The 22289-nt window shown below is 44.6% G+C and overlaps 1 protein-coding gene across 10 annotated transcripts in view; it reads right to left on the bottom strand.

Annotated features, from left to right (window-relative positions):
• The window catches only part of PTPRU (protein tyrosine phosphatase receptor type U), a 389916-nt gene that overhangs the window by 101105 nt on the left and 266522 nt on the right, over window positions 1-22289 (bottom strand). For all 10 annotated transcript variants that reach the window (XM_081868648.1, XM_081868652.1, XM_081868653.1 and 7 more), the window contains exons 11-14: window positions 19780-19882; window positions 17549-17822; window positions 13515-13551; window positions 163-301 (exon numbers count right to left, since the gene is read on the bottom strand). In XM_081868648.1, the coding sequence (XP_081724774.1) occupies window positions 163-301; window positions 13515-13551; window positions 17549-17822; window positions 19780-19882 (553 nt within the window). The remainder of the gene's footprint in view (window positions 1-162; window positions 302-13514; window positions 13552-17548; window positions 17823-19779; window positions 19883-22289) is intronic.

The following is a 22289-nucleotide window of genomic DNA, read 5'->3' as shown; positions in this document are numbered from 1 at the left end:
ACTCTGGCTGGCTACTGTGGATGCTCTCCCTGCCTCTCCTTCCTCCATGACTTTTCTCTCCATCCGCCAGAGCAAGGCTGCAGGGCTCCAAACAAGGTGAATTGAGCTTTGCAACCAGAGAAGCAGCAATGGCGAAGGCAGAAGGGGAAAACATTTCCTTACCCTTTCCGTATGACGACAATGATGGCCCCCAGGAGGATGATCAGCACCACCAGTCCTCCGGCGCAAATGCCCAGGATGAGGCCCATTTCCTCCGAGTGCTGGGACACTTCCAGGGGACGCTTGCTCTCTTTGCAGGCAGCTGTAGGGGATAAAAAGAAAATAGCTCTGGCCTGTTGTAGTGGTATATGTAGAACCATCTCCTTTCTCCTGCATATGAAATATGTGTGGAAGCTCCATTCTTTAGCTGATGAGGTCTTTTCAACCCCTTCCCACAAAATATTTTTAAAAGTGGCTGAACAAAATGTCATTGAATTCCAAAAGAGAATTCCAAACATGCTTCTTTTCCTAGAACACAGGTATGGAGAACCTTTGGCTCTCATTCATTCATGACCACTGACCATACTTGCAAGGGCTGATGGGAGTTGTAGTTTAGTATCACCTGGAAGGTCAAATGTTCTCCACTCCTGCCACAGCACTAAAACCAGGAGCCAATCACTCAAAGAAGCTGACTAGAGGTGTTGCGTTCGCAAAGTAAAGGAAGGACTGGAGCCTGATTAAAAGCAAGACATGAGGCTTTGACCAGCAAGGCTCTTGGAGAAAGTGCATCCACCACACCCCTCACCAGGCCATTTTATTAGCAAAAGAATCTTTTACACAGTGCTCGTAAGAACCAATCATATTTCCTCTGATCATTTCATCAAACCCCACGTGGGGAAAAAGTTACACTACAACACTAATTAGCATGCATACATTTTTGGGGTAAATAAATTGAGAACTACAAAGGGGTAGTAAATAACTTGAGAACTACAAAGGGGTGGTAAATAAGTTGAGAACTACAAAGGGGTGCATCTGGCAACCCCAGAGGTGAGAAATAAACATGATAAGAAGGATGGCCAGAAAGACCAGATTACTACCACCTTCATGTGAGATCTGTTTCCTGGCTCCAAGATTAACATTTTAAGATTATATATAAGAAACTACATCAAAAAAAATAAAAAAAACCTTCCAGTAGCACCTTAAAGACCAACTAAGTTAGTTCTTGGTATGAGCTTTCGTGTGCATGCACACTTCTTCAGATACACTGAAACAGAAGTCACCACAATAACAGAAGTCACCACAATAATACTACAACCAGACTTAACACGGACACTGGCACCAGAGCCTGCAATAAACCCAGATGCCAACTTTGCTGCCACATCCACCCGGACAACACCATTACTGGCCCCAACAACATCACACATACCATCTCGGGACTATTTAATTGCTCATCGTCTAACATTGATTGTACAGCCATTTATTCCAGCAACAAAATCATCAAGTTTGCTGATGACACTACGGTGGTGGGGCTCATTTCAGGAGGGGATGAGTCCGCCTATCGGGACGAGGTGGAGCGGCTTTGTGCTTGGTGTGGAGAGAACAATCTGGCTCTTAATACGGCTAAGACCAAGGAATTGGTGGTGGATTACAGGGAAAAAAAGGCGGACATTCAGCCCTTGTATATCAACGGGGAACGGGTGGAGAGGGTGGCGGAATTCAGGTTTTTGGGAGTGACTATCGATCAGGGCATGACTTGGAGCGCAAATACCACTGCTCTGGTGAAGAAGGCCCAGCAGAGAATTTATTTCCTCAGACTTTTAAAGAAGAACAATCTGAGTGAGAGACTGCTGGTGTCCTTCTACCGAGGCTCCATAGAGAGCATTCTCACATACTGTATTTGTGCCTGGTTCTCCAGCTGTACAGCTAGGAAGAGGAAGGTGCTCCAGAAGGTCATAACCACAGCCCAAAGGATTATTGGTCATCCCCTCCCATCTTTGGAAGAACTGCATGGTTCCCGTTGTCTTAGGAAAGCAAACAATATCCTGCAGGATGCATCTCACCCGGGACACAGTCTGTTTGTACTACTGCCTTCTGGCAGGAGATACAGAAACATCAAGTCAAGGACAAATAGACTGAAAAATAGTTTCTATCCAAGAGCTGTGGCCTTCTTAAATGCTGTAACTCGATAGTGTGACCTGGGAGTTTGATGGGTGTGGGTGTGGGTGTGGCTGGAATGTGGTTTGTTTGGTTGTTGTTGTTGTTTTGCTTTTGTTGTTTTTAAGGGATGGCATCCAATTTCGTTGCACTTGTGCAATGTTGCACTTGTGTAATGACAATAAAGAATCTATCTATCTATCTATTGTGTATGCTATCAAATGCCAACAGTGTCCTTCAGCTCTCTATATTGGACAAACAGGCCAAACCTTACGCCAAAGAATAAACGGACATAAATCGGACATCAGGAATCACAAGACAGAGAAACCAGTAGGAGAACACTTCAATCTCCCAGGACATTTTATACAAGATCTCAAAGTAGCTGTTCTATTACAAAGGAATTTCAGAAATAGACTGGAAAGAGAAGCTGCTGAATTGCAACTTATTACCAAATTTAAAACCATGGAGAGACCTGGTCTGAACAAAGACATTGGATTCTTATCTCATTATACATGACAAAGCCATTTTTTACCTTTTCACCCCTTGCTTTCTCCTGTAAGACCTATTGCAGTCGTCAAGAGTCGTCAAGAGGCTCATCACAGATATCTGCCAATCACCCATTCCCACCACCCTTCTGAGTAATACCCCTCCCCACCTTCTCACTATATAGAAGGGTCTGGTGACTTCTGTTTCAGTGTATCTGAAGAAGTGTGCATGCACACGAAAGCTCATACCAAGAACTAACTTAGTTGGTCTTTAAGGTGCTACTGGAAGGAATTGTTTTATTTTGTTTTGACTATGGCAGACCAACACGGCTACCTACCTGTAACTACATCAAAGAAACTTGCCTACTATCTTTATGGCCCAGGAAGCCTGCCTGGCGAAGCAACTGCTGTGTACGTGACTTACGAAGAGAGAGTAATGAGCAACAGAGGGAAAAGGGCATGAAAAGGGCATGAATGTAGAATCTTATGGGATTTAATCAGAAATTATCATCAATATATCAAACCCAGTCAACACAATGTCTTCATCGTGGACACGATGGCTTGATGTATATTCTATAATTCCTCATGGTAATCCCATCTGATCCCTACATAGAGGGAGATTGGAGACTGATAAAAGGGAAATGTTCCATGCTACATGCAATTTATTTAAAGAAATCATGGCACTAGTGCATACCCTCCAACATTTCTCCAGTGAAAATAGGGAAATCCCATTCCATAAAGATGATTTTACTGTTTTTCCTCACACATCTTACTGGGTTGCCCCAGCCACTCTAGGTAGTTTCCAACATATAAAAACATTATCATCATCATCATCCCACCCATCTGGCTCAGTTTCCCCAGCCACTCTGGGTGGCTCCCAACAGAATATAAATAAATAAATAGTGATAAAACATCAAACAACAAAAACTTCACTATGCAGGGCTGCCTTCAGACAGTTTGGGGGTTGGATAACCCCATACCCTCCAATATTTCTCCAGTGAAAATAGGGACGTCCTAAAGAAAAGAGGGGCATTCTAGGATCAAATCAGAAACCGGGACAGCATCTCTAAAACAGAGACATCCCTGTAAAATAGGGACACGTGGAGTGTCTGCTAGTGGATGGCCCAGGACAGTATCTGAGACGGGTTTATTTATTTATTCAAAATTCTTTTTCAGCATTTTATGCCCTCCCAAGAAAACTCTCAAGGCAAAATACAATGCAGTCACAATCTCAAAATACACAGTAAACTCCTGCAATAATTAAAACTCCTGATGGATGGTGGTAACCCTACTGAAAGATATTTCTGCGTATCAGGTTCCACTGGATCTTTTGTTCTTTTTACTGAGATATATAAAAGGTCATTTAAACCAAAGAATCAAACTCAAGTTTTCTATATTATAACAATCTCCAGGATAATGTACATGAGAGCTTGGGAAAAAAACCCAAAGGCCAAAGAGAATGGATTTTTAAGGAAATTATGAGAGCAACTCAATACTGTCAAAAGAACAGCTTTATTTAAGAAGAAAGAACGGGCCAGGGAAGAGATTGACAGACAGAGTTTGTGAAGAAGGAACAAAAAAGCTCAGGTCAAGGAATAGACTGCATATATTTATAGAATTGGAAGATTTCAAATGGAAAGTGGTTTTGTGTATGTTTTAGTATTTGGAAAGGGCTGCTAAATATTCTGTCCAATCAGTTATTTAGTATTCTTATATACTGCAGTATAAATATTTGGTATTACATGGAACAGGGCATGCAGTTTTAAAATTTCCCCCCAGTCCCAAGACTACAAAAAGCCCAGTACAAAATACAATATGGAGCCATCAGCTATACTGCAAAGCAACAACATAAAACCAAACTCATGGAAAAACAGAGTGAAGCAAAAGAGTATTTAAGGCACTCTTAAAGCCCTGTAATGATCCCCACTGCCAGTGAATTCTAGAGGCATGGAGTCATTATAGAAAGGGCCCTCTCCCCGATTCCTGTCATCCTAGTATGTGATGAGAAAAACCTTCTTCCTAAAATTCTGGAGAGCTGCTGCCTGTCAAAGTAGACAGTAATGAGCTAGATGGATAAACCATCAGATTTGTGGATTTCCTGGAAACATGTGGGCAGGTGGCGCAGGAAAGAGGATTGGGGGCTTTCGGTTTGATCCAGAAGTTCCTATGTACCATGAAGGCCAAGGTACTTGAAACACTTTCGATAATTCATCAATTGATAGTTCTGGTACATATGGCACAGAACTGAAGGAACATAGGAAACTGTCTTATACTGAGTCAGATCATTGGTCCATCTAGATTGGTACTGTCAACACTGACTGGCAACATCACTCCAGGGTTTCAGGCAGGAGCTTTTCTCATCCCCCCAAAGCTTGTAGACTCTCCTTCATTTGAAATTTTTAAGCAGAGGAGATGCTTTAATTGAGTTTCATTCATTTCAGGGGGGTTGGACTAGACCTACGGACTAGATTCTGTGATTCTATGATTTTATTATTCTGCAACCCCCCCCCCCAATTGCTCACTATTTTAAATGTCTTAAATGTTTCAATCTGTCCTTAAACTGTTTTGAAATGTTTTAGTTGGTTTTAAAATGGTTTTAAACGCTGCAAATATTATGTCTTTGGTTTTGGCTGTTTGTCATCCTGTGCCCCTTTGGGCAGCAGAGAAAATTGGTGAATAAAATAAGTAAATAAGTATTGCTCTGATAAGAATCTGCAAATGCATTGATAAGCAATGATCTCCTTGAGACCACCTGAAAGCTGCTTTATAACAAAAGAGGCTGATATTACGGCTCAATAGTTGGGAACAGATCCTTGGCACCTTGAGCTGCCCTTGTGGAAAGCTGAGAATCCCGTCTGTCTTTGTGGCCTCTACAATTAAAAGCAAGAACTATCCCGCCCCCCTGGGCACATGTGAGGCCAGCCACGCCCTGCAGTATGCTGGTTACCCAGCCGAGTGGAACATGACCAAGACCAAGCCACAAAGAGGCGTGGGTGTCCTTCCTATGGCTCTGTCCGAAAAAGGCTGGGCAGAGTTTCATGGCCACTCAAGGCACATCTTCAGCGAAGCATGCACAATGCCTGTTTAATGTTCTAGCAAACAATCCAATCTAATCCCACATGGTGTTTTGTTTCGTGTGTGTGTGTGTGTGTGTTTTAAAAAACAACAACACCAAAATGATTTTGCTTAGTGACTTGATTTAAAGAAAAATTATCCAATCAAACATATACAAGACATGCCATGTACAGTGGTACCTCGGGTTAAGTACTTAATTCGTTCCGGAGGTCCATTCTTAACCTGAAACTGTTCATAACCTGAAGCACCACTTTAGCTAATGGGGCCTCCTGCTGCTGCCGCACCGTCGGAGCACAATTTCTGTTCTCATCCTGAAGCAAAGTTCTTAACCTGAAGCACTATTTCTGGGTTAGCGGAGTCTGTAACCTGAAGCGTATGTAACCTGAAGAGTATGTAACCTGAGGTACCACTGTACTCCCTTCCCCCATCCATCCATCCATCCATCCATCCATCACACCTACCCAAATAACTGACCAAGCTGTAGTTGGGGCAAATTTTCCCTGTTACACAAATTTTTAGAGATCCTTTCATGATTAAATAGGAATCCAGCTGCCCCAAAACATATTCACATGGGTGAGACATCAAATGAAGAAAGCAAAAGTTGTTTTGAAATGGGGGGGGGGGGTTCAAGCCTGAGGGCCACATTCCTTTATGTGTAAACTTCTGGGGGGCACATGCCAGTAGAGCCTGGGGACAGAGGAATAAAGTGGGTGGGGTGACATATGTGATTCTTAGTTTTGCACAAAAGTCTACATTTCAGCTATGCAGGAGTCAGAGCTTTCTACACACAAATCTCACCAACCAGGCAAGAGGGGAGGCCTATTCCAGCCAGGCAAAAGCACTTGAGGAAAGAGCAAAGTAGGGATGTCAGAGATTTCCATCAGAAATGGAAATGGGAACAGAAATTGCTGCAATTTGCATGTTTGTCCAATGTCCAGAATGCAAATCACGCAAGCACATATTAGCATCATACACCATTGTTGTTATTTTAATCCACAAACTTCACATAAAGAATTACGTTGTTTTCCGAATTGCCTTTTGACATTTCCTCCCCCATTGAAATGCATTGTAACTAAGTACGTAATTAATTTGTGTTTGTTTTAACCATAGCAGGTAGCACAATGAGTTATGTAAGTTTCAGTGGAAAGAAACTAAACTGCAGCTGAATGGAAACAGCGTTGACAGGACTAAATTCACTGCCTCCTGGCATTCCTTAGAACAAGGCTGGTGAGAAGTGAAGTCTCCAGAGAAGAAGGCCCAACAGCTGGATAGAGAGGCCCAGAGAGCTGTGTTGGGCCCCTTGGCTTGAAGTTCCCCTGCATTTTTAAGAGTTGAGCAATAACGTCATGCAAAAAGCACTGCAGAACATGCTTTGGGTTCTGACAGTGCTCATTCCATTCCCTGGTGATCTGTCTGTGCTGTTGCATCTGTGGACCTTGGCAGTTTTCAGCTCTTCATTAAAACCCTGTCACTCCTGCTTACCCTCCTCCATTGCTAAGGCTTTAACTTCAGTGATGGGTGACCTTCCCCTAGTCAGGCTTGAGGGGAGAGGAGCACAAGATTATTCTCCCTGAAATCAGAAAGTAGCTCATTCTCCCCGACAACCCGAAAGCCAATTCAAAGCTGTTTTAGATACTGGTGTTCCCCCTAAGATTTCCTTGAGAGCATGGTGTCATCCAATCCCTCCTGCAACCTGTCTTTGAAAGTCCCAACAGCCCTCACTTTCACCCACTCACCTGCCTCCTCCCAAAGAGCCACGCATGCCTCTCTTGCCGCTTTTGTTCTGCTGGCACGCTGTGTCCAAGGAACACTAAGTGTTGTGGCTTTCTCATTGTTATTAACACATGGCAGTAGCACTGGGAATTTTACAGTTCCCAGGGCTCCTGGCAAGGGTGCTGACTTGCCCCTCACATTGCAGGGGCACATCACATGATGCATCATGTTACATGTCATGTGACACGTCGCCATCCCCACCTAGCACTGGGCCAGGACACGCAGGTATGCCGCTGCCGCAATGCCAGCACTTGGCCTCCTCCCTGCGTGACATCAGGCAGGGCCACATGATTTGTGAGGAACCCAACCCCCTCCTTGAAAAATTAGGGGAGGCTGAAGACCCCTTGGTCCCCACCACATGGCGCACCTGGCTCCTGGATACGGCCATTGTTCAGGGATGGCCATGGGGGTTGGATTCAAGCTCTTGTGCTTGAATCCAGCCACTGTGAGAACAGCATGCTGGACCTGATGGGCCATTGGCACAGTGCTGGTGAAAAACTAACCGCCCACCATCTTAAAGTTCCCAGAAGCACTTGTTTGAGTTTTAATATGCACATGACCAACAGTTATTACCAATAGATTGTGGGTGGGGTGGAGTAAATCCTGGTTGAGCATTTCTGGGTTGCGCTCCATGGCGACCTCGAAGTAACGGAACATGTTACTTCTGGGTTTCACCACTTGCGCATGTGCAGATGGTCAAAATGATGTCACACACATGTGCAGGAGAGGTGAATCACAACCCGTGCACGCGCAGACGCGGGTTGCATTCACTTCAGGATGCGAATGGGGCTCCGGAACGGATCCTGTTTGTATCCAGAGCTACCACTGTAGCTGGAATTTGTCATTCCCCCCCCCCCAAGCAGCCTGAATTCATATATTCAAATTTGTGTGAGTGCTCTATGCCTCCCCTACTTTATGTGCCTGGCAATGCCCCTGCTCCTTGCACCCGACACATAGCCATGGCAGCATGCCAAGCATCAGAGATGAGAGTGAGGAGCGGATGAAAGAAACATTCCTCCGTTCTTTGGACTAGCATGAAAGGTGATAGAAAGGGGCCTGAAGGTCAGGAGCGGGTGGTCCAGAGGCAGGATGAAAGGGGATTGCAATCTAAGGAAGGGGCAAACATTTGGAGGTCATGATACTGCTTGTGCATTGCAGCGAGCATTATGAAGCATGCTTCATAATGTCCAAAGCACCTTTGAAGCAAGCTGCATCAGTGTTGACCCTTGGCACAAGTCCCTTCTTTGACTTAGTGGAATCAATGGAAACCAATCTGGGTGATCTCATGGTGATATGTTGTCCAGGCCCAGAAACTTCCAAGAGGGATCTTTCATAGAGATTCAAGCCTTCAACAGACAGGCTGATAATGATCGGTCTCTGGATTTACTGTTGCTTTATATTGTATTTTGTATCCTGGCATTGTTTTTCCCATGCTTGTAGCTGAAGGAAGGAGCCAAGCTTTCTTGGTTGACCAATAAACTAAGCTGAAACTAATACTGTGTGTATGCTTGTGTGACTTCCACAGCACATTTGCTCCCAGCAAGCCTCTGCCAGTTTGATTCATGTGCATAACTCCAGATAGCTCTGGTTCTGCATTCCAGAAAATGCCATCCCGTGCTCCACACACATATCATTTACTTGGTTTAAAAAAGATGCTCTGCTATCCCAATTTAACAGATCAATGGACAGGACAGGACATGATTACAGACAAACACAGAAAGAGGCGTGGAAGGCCTCCTTCTCCTCCAATCCCACAGAGGAACCTCCATCTGCCCAGTTGCTGTGTTGTGAACCATAAAGAGAAATTAACAAGAGGGCTGTAGCCTTGAAGTACCACCCTGTGCACATTTATAAGTCCCAATGTGGTCTGCCATTGACAACAGATTGATTTAAAATGCAGGATAAAAAGTTGCCAAACACAATAAAACACCTGCAACAGTTTTAAAAGGAGCAGGGAAAATGTCCCAAGACTAAGAGCCATGGCCTGCTAAATTCTACTCAGAGTAAACCCATTTAAATCAATGGACGTAAGATAGTCATGTCTATTCATTTCAGTGGGTCTCTTCTGAGTAGGGCTAACACTGCATGAAACCCAAAGTTACAGTTCCCCCAAGAAAATGAGTCCCATTATCCTCACCCAGCAATCTTAGCAATCCCAAATTGTACGCTGCTGGAAATTTATTCTGCATTTGGGGGTGGGGGTCGAGAAGGAGCTTCTTTTGAAATTTTCAAAGAAAGCTATATTGAATAAAACAAATTTTGTATTATTACAAATGACTATAAGGAAGATTTCCAGGACCACTTTTCATTAATCATAATAACAAAGGAGACTTGGAGAAGCACTCTCAGCTAATCAAGGAGAAGCACTCAAACACTGGCCACATTCACACCATGTATTTAAAGCAGCATTAGACCAGTACAAACAGTCATGGCTTCCCCCCAAAATCCTGGGAGCTGTAGTTTGTTAAGAGTGCTGGGAGTTGTTAAGAAGCCCCTGTTCCTTTTACAAAGCTACAATTCTCAGAGTAGTTTTGTTATGTACTGAGTTGAATAGGATTCAGAATGCAGCAGTCTGATTGGTCCACAGGAGCCACCCAATCCAGCTCCAGGTGGAAGTGAATCCGCAACCTGATTGGCCTACAGGAGAATCCTGGAATTAGCCAATCACGTGGGGCCCATTGTGTAAATAATGTATATAAAGCAGACATTCTGGGGGAACTCCCATTCCTCCTCACCATTATGAGCTGAATAAAGAACATGAAATCCACTCTCGACTCCGAGTATATTTCAGGTTTAATAGTCAATACCTCTTTACAGAACTATAGGCACAGTCTACTCCTGTTCCTCCACCATCATCACCACCAGCAACAGCAGCTATCTTCATCTCAGCATCATAATTTATAAGGGGAGAGCCTTTTGCTGTTGGGAACTGGCTCCCAGATGGGAATGTGGCCCTTGATCCCAAACAGAGTCTCCACCCTTTCCCTAAACCAATGGTTCCCAAACTCCCACCCACAAGACCACTTCAGAATTTTTGGTGGTCTTGGCAGACCACTTAACGATTTTTCTGCCTGTCGCAGCCATCACACCTTGCTGTGCTAGATGCTGTGTGATTTTTAATTGTATTTTTATTGCTTCTTTTATTCCTCATACTGCATTGCATTGCATTACAACTCGCATTCCATAGAACTCAACTTGCAACACAGTAAAACACAAGAAATAAAATCAGCAATAAAACACAATTGAAAAAAATCAATATGGGTACCTAATGTGGGCAGAGCTGCAAACCCACTTGAATAAAGCTTGCCTACCCCTGGAGGTCGATGGACCACAGCTTCGGGACCCCGGTCCTACAGAATCATCATATGGTTTTTAATCCCTGCTGTCCTTCAGTATTCTGCACCAGACAGTTGCACACGCATAGTTGTGGCCATTTGTCACTTCTCACTGAGACACAATTTTTAACTTGCTTTATTGTGGATTTATTCCTGCCTATGATTTTGGACCTTTGCAGTGGTATTATCCATTTGGAAAACTGCAATCAGGGCCTTGAAACCCTTTTGAGGTGTTATCATCCGAAGAAGATTTGGCAATCCATGACCTTATCCGGAAGCCTATTGTGAGCTGCTTAGAGCACCCTTCAATACGATAATAATAATTTGCTTTTTGTAAGCCTTGCTGAAACGTACTCTTTGCAAGTGTAATGATACTTGTCAGTTGCTTAGAGCGTTCTTTAATATGATTCTTGTGCTATGTGGTTCTTTGTAAGCCTTGCAGAAATGCACATTTTGCAATTGTGATAATACGCTGCCTATTTTATTGTAACTTCTTTTCACCAATACATGGTTGTTACATTTGTGCACATATAGCTATGTCCGTTTTTTCATTTCTTACTGTACTACAATTTTTAACTTTCTTTATTAAGGGCTTAGTTCTCCCATCCCCTCTCAGTCCCTGAATCCAAAAGGGAGCAAAATATATTAGCCAAGCACAAGGAATTTTATTAAACACATGGGAGGCCCTGAAGTTCAATCTCAGTGAAAGGCTGAGCATTTGGCTATTTGCTGAAATTCCAGGATCCAGAGAGAGATAGAGAGAGAACAACCCAGAAATATCTCCTTGATCAATTTCAGAAGAGTCACTCATGGTGACTGCCAGCTACACAATTTTTTTCCTGGATAATATTGCCAGCCACCAGTATAAAATATCAAACATGTCCAGAACACATGGCAGACCAAATAAATTGTTCATGTTCTCAGCTTTGAAAATATGTCAGCAAGGTTGAAAGGGCCCCCAATCCAGGGCACAACAAATTTGCTCTCCTACAAGATCCGTTATTCTTTACTCAGTCTTGTTGTTTTTAACCTAAAACAAATGTTTCAGTTGTGCAGCAGCTGAGGACAATGGATTATCCAGATGCCAGGGAGAAAATTCATTTCCTATTTAGACCCTGAACATGTTGCTATGGGGAAGAAAAACATCTACACAAATGACTCGATTTGCTGAGCATCTACATTTCTATTTATTTTAGAGAAAACGTGATTTAGGCTTAGATGAGGGATGTGTGAAAAAATCCACAGAGTGATTCTATAGAATTCCTGCAGAGGAAAATTAAGTTAATAATTTGCTGGTAAAACTTATGAGTCTAGAGAGTAGGAACAAGAGGCGTGAGGAAGTCGAAGGATGTTTATGAAATGATGATATCTGAAATTGATATGTTTTTATATATATTTATTGTCAAACAAAATTTAATAAATATTATTTTTAAAAAAAAGAATTCCTGCAGAGGAACTTTACAGTGAAATCTGTTATCTGAATGTTTTGCCATGAACTTTGGCAGAGAATTCAAATGGATTCTCACTGTTTATGTTTCATGCTGCAGGTGTGCATGACCTACATTGACTGTGTATGCAGCAGTTGAAGACTACAAATTCCATGGTGCAGTGAAACTTTGATTTACGCCACAATCCTATGGGCTGCCATAGTTTGAAGAGCAAAAAAGAGGGCACATCTGCTGACTTCTGCTTTTAACTATGGATCGCTATGATGACTCTCATTTTATATACTCTGGAAAAAGAGGATGTGTCCTGGAAAAAGAGGACATATGGCAACCAATGTCTACTCAGAAGTAAGTACTACTGAGTTCAATGAGACTTACTCCCAAGTATGTGTATTAAGGACTGCAGCCTACAAACTATGTGCACATGCTTAATAAAATTACAGATGCAAAGCATGATGGCATTTTTGAAAATTAAATCCCAAATTCTGCTTAAGGGAAAATTATTTCTGCTACAACCCGTATCTTGAGAGGACAAGCCCACAGGTTGGTCCTTTCTACACAATGTAGGAATTGTGCATTTGGTAATATGGAAAACTGATGTGGACAGTGCCAGATTTACAAACCATAGCTTAGGGCCCCACTTTCTTGGGGACCCCCCAAAAAAATTAAAGGGGAAAAACTGGATGTACATTTCCAAAATATAGGATAAAAAACAAATAAAATAAAACCTACATACAGCAACAGTGTTTTGTGTTGTGTAGGCTCCTATGATACCTATTAGGTCCATAAATTACCATATAGCATATATTCAACACAAAAAACAGTGACAATTTGTTGTTGACAAAGGACAGCTGGACATATAAAGGGCCCCATTACCTTCAGTAGCTTAGGGCCCCATCAAACCTAAATCCGGCCCTGGATGTGGAAATGTGAAGAACTGAACTTAAGACTGTAAAAATGAGAAACTGAGAGAAACCGAAGTTTACAGATTTGCCCATCTCTACAACACCCCTGGGTATTTCCTGGCTCAGATGACAACATAACTCCATCTGCCTTAAGGGAGGATGGCATGGACATTTCAGGCAGCAAAATATCATGGGCTGGCTCTGCAACTCTTGTCTGGCTCCCCGGCAGCCACTTTGTTGCAAACCGCTAACCTATGGAAGTAAAACTAGTGCATGTCACTCAGCAAGAGGGCGCAAATCAGAAAGGCCATTTGACAATAGACGGGGATAATATAGGCAAAACACACTAAGAAGAATGATTACCTTTCCGGGCTATTCGGATGCAATTCAGCCTCGTTTCCTAACAGGGAAGAAAAGAGAGAATCAGGTTTTACTGGTCCGTGAAGCCTGGTTTTTCTTTCCTTTTCTTTTAACAACTCTATTTCAAAAGTGGGAAGGGAAAACAACACTCTGTCAAAGCTTTATGCAAACTTACTCTGTATTTTTACAATGAATATTGTTCTGCCTGCTTGCATCCCATCACAGTTATTCCACCAGAATGCAATATATGCATTCTTTTAAATAAATAGCAATATGAACATGAAAAACCCCATTTTACAACCAACATACTCACACACACCACACAACATGGCGTGTGCAAGGTCGCCATGCCCCCCCAGCCCCCTCAGTGAAAATTTGGGGGGCCCTTGGGTCCCTGCCCACCTGTACCCCCAGTGGCCCCCCTGATGTTGGTTATGGCTTATGGGAGCTGAAGCCCTACAATATCTGTAGGAAAACAGGTTCCCCATACCCAATTTAAAAGCTGGTTCTTAAATCGTAATAATGCCATTTGCAGTGACACGCAAAGCTTGCACAGGAATTTGCTCCATAGCATTGAATTCCTTTAGATTTATGGCCTATGGATAGAAATGAATACACCATACTATTCAGTGTACAGCATAAGATGACATTTTTTCCTTAAAAATTATGTTAAAAATTGGGGGTCACGAGCTGGAGGCAGTCAGTGGCTATTTGGTGTGTTATTTGTTGCTGTGGCCAGGGCTGGTGTTTTTTGGCTGTTGCTACTCTGGGCTACACCCCCCCCCCATAAAAAGCTCAGTAACTATGGGCAATCCCCCCCCCAAAAAAAACTCAACAGCTCTGAGCAATCTCCCCCAAAATAGATGGGCGTCTTATACACAGAGGCGTGTTATACACGAAAGAATATGGTAACCTCTCAGCTTGATAGAGAGCCATCTCACTTGCCCAGCTGAGAAACCATTTTCTTCCTCACTTTTCTTTTCTTTCCTGCACTGCCTGTCTCCTCCCTCTCTATCTCGCCTGCCCAGTGAGATTCCTCAAGCACCCCCCTGCATTGCCTGCCCGCCTGCCAAAATGCCATGGTAATAACACAATCACTGCAGATGGAAGAATGAAAATGAAACAAATGGGCATCATTTTCCTTAATGTGCATAATCTATATCTACTCATTATGTTAGGATTCCTTGTTGTGCCATTTGGGATATTTGGATGCTGGGTGCATGAGAACCAGACCGCAGCAATAAGGAGGAGGCTGGAAATAACCTCAGCTGGGGCATAAAGCTTTCCAAGACATCCTCCCCTGCCTGCTCACACAGGCAGCTATCCTATTCTCCCTGTAGCTGGACTGTGAAATTAACAGCTTCTGTCAATCATTACCAACCTGGGGTCATTACAGTTCAACCGGCGCTCCACATATACCAGAATCCTACTTCCCACAGTGACTAAGTCAGATGTCTTTGGGATGGCCACAAGCAAGGCATGGATGCAACAATGCTATTACCAGCAATTAGTGCTCAATAGCACAAAGGAAACATGCAACAAAATGTTGCCTCCAAGCCACAGTGTTCCTGTTCAGAAGTCCAGGCAGCTAACCATGCCCTTCTCTAGGACTAAGGAGTTCATGGAGGCCATTCCAAGGTTTAGTGGCTACTGAGCACGCTCAATCCATATTGTCTCCCTGCTCCCCATCTTTCTTTGTTCAGAGAGCATTTTAAAAAAAACATATCAAGACATTTTGGGGCATGTCAACATGTCCACCTAGTTTCTGGGTAAGGGTTATAGCTCAGTGCTGAAGCATCTGGCTTGCAAGCGGAAGGACTCAGGTTCAATTCCCAGCATCTCCAGGTAGAGTTCAGAAAAAAACTCCTACCTGAAATCCTGGAGAGCTGCTGCCAGTCAGTGTCGACAATACTAAGCTAGATAGATCAATGGTCTCACTTGGTATAAGGCAGATTCCTATGTTCTTATGATTCTGAGTGGCCCCATTTGGCTCCATTCTTATTGGCACTCACTACCCAAGTTTGCAATTAGAGGAACTGCTTCTGAACCTGGAGGTTTCGTTTACCTAGCTAACAGCCTCCAATGGACTTAGGTTGCATACATTTAAAACACAGAGACACACCTTGAAAGAATCCTGGGAGCTGCAGTTACCCCTCACAGAGCTATAACTCCCAGCACCCTTAACAAACTACAATTCTCAGAATTTATTTATTTTTATTTATTTATTAGGGGAGAGGAGAGGTGTTTTAAATTTATGGTGTGTATACTGCTTCATTCTCCATGAATTTGTCTAACCCTGTTTTTAAACTAACATCACTACATCTGTAGCACTGATAATTGCGCATTGTTCATAGAAGCACTTTCTCTGGTCTGTTCTGAAAACTGCTCTCATCAATTTAATTGGGCAACCCTGAGTTCTTGTATTATGGATAAGGTGGAGGGAGGGGAGAGAGACTTTTTTCTCGTCCACTTTCTCTACATAGTGCATAATTTTAGAAACCTCTATCATGTATGCCCCCAGTGATCTCTCCCCTCCCAAAATTAAAAAAAAAAACAAAAAACCCAAATGCTTTTAGTGGGTATAGCCTGGAGGAGGCATAAAAGTCCTCAATCTTCTCCCAACATTGGTTGTAGTAAGTAGCTCTTTTGGAGCTGTCCGTGGTCCTGTAACATTTGAATTTCCTTGCTTCCAGAAAATAACACAGAACATGAACCCAGAATGTCCTGTGTTCAATCCACGGCATCTCTAATTGAAATTATCAGTTAGCAAGCATGTAGTGGGAAACAGTCTGAGGCTGAGACCCTTGAGAGCTGCTGTTCATCAAAGCAGACAACCCTGGGCTCCATGGACAAAAAATCTGACCTGGTCAAAGGCAGCTTCCTGTATTTGAATTGATGGATTTACATTTAATGGCAATCCTTCCCGCTTCTTTGCCAGCTCTCTCTGGCAGCACACACTCCTTCATGTGGCTCTACAGCCTTCGACTTCTATAGGTGCGGCAATACATTGCCTGCCCACTTCTGCACCCCCAGTGGCTCAGATGGAAGCTGCAGAAATGTGTCAAGTTAAGGCATCAAGGATCCTCTGGAGGATGCCCCCCGTTGTTCCAGCAGTCACCTTGAAAGAGATTTGCCCAGACATGGAACAGAACCTCGGGTTAGTCAGATCAGATTTGTCTCTGCAATGAAAGCTGGGCTGTTGAAGCCAGGCCAAGCTTGATCGTCTTGCAGATTAGGACAGAACAGCCCACTGGGGCAGCTGCAGGGGACAGGCCTGGAGTCCTTAGAGGACATCTCCTAATGTTAGCAGATGCAAGGAGTCGCTGCAAGAAAGGGTGTCAAATGAATTGTCTCTTGCTGAGATGCCTGAGCAAGATCCCACCCTTCTCCCTCTGTAGACAGCCTGAAGAAAATCCATGTATTCTCATTTCCAATGGTGCAGTCTGATGATTTTTAGACTTTGGACTTAACGGTCTTACATACTCTCTACCCCATCACCACCACCATTCCAAAGATGGCAAAGGGGGAAGGACCACAGCTAAGCATCAGAAGGTCTCCTGCTGATTCTGCTGCCCCAACTCCTGCCCTGATGGCACCGCTGCTCACTTCCTTGCTAGAAAAGGCAAGGATGTCTCTCAGGTCCAGGCAGGAAGAAGCAGAAGCAGCTGAGATTGGACATTAATGACACACAGACACAGGAAAGGGGGTGTAGCTCAGTGGTGCAGTGCAGGCTAGTCTATTAGGCGAATGGGACACTATACCACCAGCCACCATTGCAGTGATGATGCACTAGTTTTGCCCTTGTGAAATGCAAGGTCCAATCCTCAGCATCATTGATTTCTTTAAAAAATCCCAGGGGGCTGAACTGGTCCCAGACAATCAGGTTAAGATCAGTCAGTGTGAGCTCCCCACTTTAAGTTCCAGCTGATCTGGAAGCAGCAGTGCCTTCTTGGTGGTAGTCCCAGAGCTCCAAAATTTCCAGAGGTTATGGAAGGCTATCAGCTGATCACATTTTAATCCAGCACATTGCTACTCACCCCTTTGAGATGGCTCATGGCCTGGAAGTAGATAAGATAGGCCTTCTTGGGCTCCAGCGGTGGATTCCAGTAGCCGCTGTAGGTTTGGTTGTCCCCTACCGTGAAGGGCTTGGCTTCTGTGAGGCTGCTGGGGGGCAGCTCGGCTCCAAAGTAGTGAACTGAGCCACGGGACATGGCGTCGTCAAAGGTTAGGGGCACCGGAAAGCATTCCTGGCCCCCCACCTCCCGCTTGACCTTCCTAGGCCTGTCTTCTTCCACAACGACTTGGTATGTGCTGGGGACACAGTCCAAGGAAGCGGGTTGGAGAGAGAAAGAGAACAGAAAGGGGTGAAATCAGATGGTTTCACAGAATCATACAACTGTAGAGTTGGAAGGGACCCTGAGGATCATCTAGTCCAACCCCCTGCAATGCAGGAATATGCAGCTGTCCCTTATGGGGATCAAACTTGGAACCTTGGTATTATCAGCACAAAGGCTCTAACCAGCTGAGGCATCCAGGCTGAAATAAATCAGAATGCTTTGAGATTAAGGGGGTTGGCACCTGCACTTACAGCTGCCTTTTCAAACCCTTGGAGAATAATCCAACCAAAGAATTCCAGGAACTGTAGTCTTGTTGAGGGTGTTGGGAATCATAGCTCTGTGAGAGGTAAGCTACAATTCCCAGGATTCTTTGGGGGGAGCCATGTACAGTCAACTGTACAGTCATGGGAGTTTGTGGCTTGCCAATGCCCGTTTATGCTGGAGTCTACTGGTTATACCATCATCCTGCAGACACTGGATTACAAATGTTCAGCCTTACTGGCAGAAGATCTAGTGGGTTTCAAGTAACTCCTGGAAGCAGAGGTGCCTCCATCCCCTTTCCCCGCATGATGATAATTTATTTAACAACATTTCTATGCTGCCCGATTTTGTAAGAAACAGGAATAGCTAGCAAAGGGAGATGATGCATGGCTTGGCTAAGGAGTCTTAGAAGAGGCGGCTGCCAGACCTAAGGCACAGAGCTTTAAGGATGATGCACTCGTGTTTCCTTGCTGCCAAAGTCAAGGGAAGAGGATTCCATCCAGCAGGTGCACATGGGATGCAAAAACACTTGCTCAAGACATTCAAGCAAGAGCCCCAGGAAATCCACAGAGGCGCTCTCTCCCTCCCTCCCTCCCTCCCTCTCCCTCTCCCTCTCCTTTCTCCAGACTCCACGGCTGTGACCTGCAGGCCAAGCGCAGCTGATCTCATACACACACAATCAGGCCTGGCTGGCTGCAGGTTATATATAATTAAAGATGCCAAGTCAGAGGCACTATTTGTAACTTTCTCTACCCTTCAGCCAAGAGCAGAAAGGCAAATAACAGTGTGTCAGAAGGGACTGTTTAAATGCCCCAAAGCATTCACGGGCAGGTTTCGTACTGTGGCACACACCGTGTTAAGACCAGCGCTTTTCAAAAGGGATGCATTAAATCAACAGGCAAGCCTTTGCCATCTTTGGAAAAGAGAGGTGCTTAGGGTGGGGAGGCATGCGTGTTCAGTGGGTGAATCAAATCTCGCTCGCCAATTCTCAGCATTAAAGTCTAATTACAAAGATGGCAAAAAGGAACGCTGCCAGCCATATCCCTCACATTTCCATTCTTGCTCTGGTTGTGGATGGCTCTCAATCGGATGTGTAGTAGTCTGGGGTTGCAGGGGGTCAAAGACTTGTTACTATTTCTGCAGCAGTGAAATAGTGAAGAGCCGTATGGTTTCAGTATTCCTAAATGGAGCATACAGAACAGCTCCTCCTTGGAGTTCTTCCCAGCTGCCTTCTTCAGAGTGACTCTACGAGCCAATCCTCAGTTACTGACTCACCTCCTTTCACTATGATTGGCTCCTATAAGCCAATAAGTGTGAGGAGATTCCTCCCTAGAGGCTAAAAAGCTCCTTTTTCTGTTACATACAATAGAACTTTAAGGAAAGCAGAAGTTGAGTTACCTTGGAAGAAGAAACGAGAGCACTCCAAACTGGGTAAATGACATGGGGGGATGGGAAGGATTAAGCCCTTTGCTAGTACCACGGTCATGACCCAAATCCAACCCACCTCTGGAACTGCAATTAATATTTATTTTAAAAGCAAGGAGGAGGGGAGAGAGAAAGCACCAGCAGGAAAAGGACAATCCCCCTTCCATTTCATAAATGAAGTTTTGTTGTCTCAAAACTGAAAGGTGGTATGCATGAGTCCCTTGAGTAGATGGGCTTTCCTGTACCTGATAGGGGCACCTCTGCCCTGCGCCGGCCTCAGCAGAATGGTGATGGTGCTCTCCGACTCTCCCAGAGGGGAGGGCATGTCCCCATAATCGAAGCTAGGAGCTAAAAAGGAAACCAAAAGACAGTGATCAGAAAGGATATAAGCTCAAGCAGGACAATCCTGGAGCTGTTGTGACTTCCAAGCATAGTGATGTTTCATCGGAAATAGCAAGCCATGTATTGAACCCAGAGAAGTTCTGCATTTACATTGGTTTAAACTGATTTAAGGCAGTGCAAGTCCTCCTATAGATGCTCTGGTTGGGAGCAACAGCTATTTGGTTCCTTCTTTACCAAAATTGTCTCCATCACCAGACATCATCATCATCATCATCATCATCATCATTTATTATTTATACCCCGTCCATCTGGTTGGGTTTCCCCAGCAGCTTTGGGCGGCTCCCAACAGAATATTAAAAACACAATAAAAGATCAAACATTAAAAACTTCCCTAATCAGAGCTGCCTTCAGATGTCTTCTAAAAATCAGATAGTTGTTTATTTCCTTGACATCTGATGGGAGGGTGTTCCACAGGGTGGGTGCCACTACTGAGAAGGCCCTCTGCCTGGTTCCTCACTTCTTGCAGGGAGAAGGCCCTTGGAACTGAGCCTCAGTGTCTGGGCTGAATGATGGGGATGGAGATGCTCCTTCAAGCCATCCAGATATATCAGAGAATGATATAAGACAGTGAGGTCTCCCCCACCCCCATCAACCATGGCAAAGACCACATGTCATTTGGCTCTTCCCTTCTCAAAACTGCCTCCATCGGATGCCATTCCATCTGGTCCTCCCACTCCCAGTCCCTGGGTACATCAGTTAAGCCCTCTCCAGATGGTACTGCCATGAACAGGAAATACCAGTAGAATGGGGATGTGGGGGGCACATCTTTATCCCCACCACCATCATTGCAAGGCAAGGTTTTTTCTGCTCCCGGGTTCTTGAGCTGAGAACTGTCTCTTAACGTTTGAGAAGTGTGGAAGCCCGCAGATAACTTGATCCCAATCTGCACACTAAACTGGAAGGTGCAGCACAGATTAGGCTGAACGGGAATTTGCCGAGATCATATTCCTCAAGAAGCCTAGGTGTAGCTGTTTCCCGCTGCCTAGAACAACTTCTTGACAGAGCAGTTAGGTGGCCTCCTCTCCAGGTCATGAGCGCAATGAATCAGAAAGACAAATCCAATTGGTTCGTTTTAAATAACCGGCCTTCACCAAAACTCCCATGGCGCTTTTTGGGGGGATGAATTATGAGCGCCAGCAACTGCCTCCTTCCCACGTGGTAAACTGAGCCAGTTAGCATTCTTTGATGTGCATCTGAATCAGCTCTTGGATTCCAGATGTGACAACATTTCAGAGGGAGGCAAAGTCATGAATGTTTGGGGGACTGGGGGTTGCTCTTTGGGAGGGAAAAAAATGTGTGCTGTGTGTAGGGCTGCCAAGTCAGGAGCATCCCAGACCCTGAGATGTCAGGGCCCAAATCTGAGATCTATGAGCAGCTTCTGGTGGTGTCAAGGAGGGGAGGCTTCTGGTGATGTCACAATGTTGTCCCTGGAACCATCACAGTGTGGGCCCTGGAGATGGGAGTTAATTGGGAGCGGGGAGGGGAGGGGAGGGGAGGGGAGGGGAGGAAGACAGCCCTCCCTCAAGTGTCTATGTTATCATTTTCACTCAGTTCCTGCCAGACTGAAGCCTGCAAGCTGTATGCACAATTTTCTTAACAATTCTTATTATTATTAAAGGCACTCTTGCCCACCTGAAGATCCACTTGCCACCTGGAGGGGACCAGGCAAGCCTGGGGACTTCAGATCAGATCTAGATGTCTGGTAGCCCCAGCTGTATGGAACTGAGAACCCTCGGCTCTCTTTTCCTTGACTAGTTCTCTCCTTTTGAATAATGTCCCCGGCTTATGCCAACATAAAACACTGCACCTCATTTCCATCCACGTTGCACACTGATTATTCTGAAAGCCATGGTTATCCCACAATTCTTTTTGCTCTGACAAGAGAAAGGGAAGAAAGGAAGGGGAAGGACATATTAATTGGCTCTGCTTCTGACAGAGCCGGATAAGTGAAAAACAAGGGGAGGGACAACATGCTGGCTGAAAGGAAAAAACTGGAAGGAGAAGCAGGAAGATGAAGTTCTTTGCCGAAATATGAAAGAATGGTGATGGGTTGAGCAGCTGCTTTGCATGTAGAAGGACCCAGATTCAATCGCCAGGTACAGCTGGGAGTGTTCCCTGCCTGAAACTCTGGAGTATCACCGGTAAAGGAGCTAATAGAATCATTAGTTTGCTGGAAAGTGTAAATGTACCTCCGCAGACCTTGCTTTGTCCAAAGCCGTCCCTTCAGCCAATGCAGCAAAACCTTTCCACAATTCCCTTGCAGAAACCCCCTGCCCCTCACTCTCCCTTTGCTTACAGCCTGCAGGTCCTGATTAATCAGCAGTCACTCAGGTCCACCTCCTGCTGCCTCCTA

This window comes from Podarcis erhardii (genome assembly GCF_964252035.2).
Source record: "Podarcis erhardii genome assembly, chromosome: 7".
NCBI lineage: Eukaryota > Metazoa > Chordata > Lepidosauria > Squamata > Lacertidae > Podarcis > Podarcis erhardii.
This window is presented reverse-complemented; position numbering and strand designations above follow the sequence as displayed.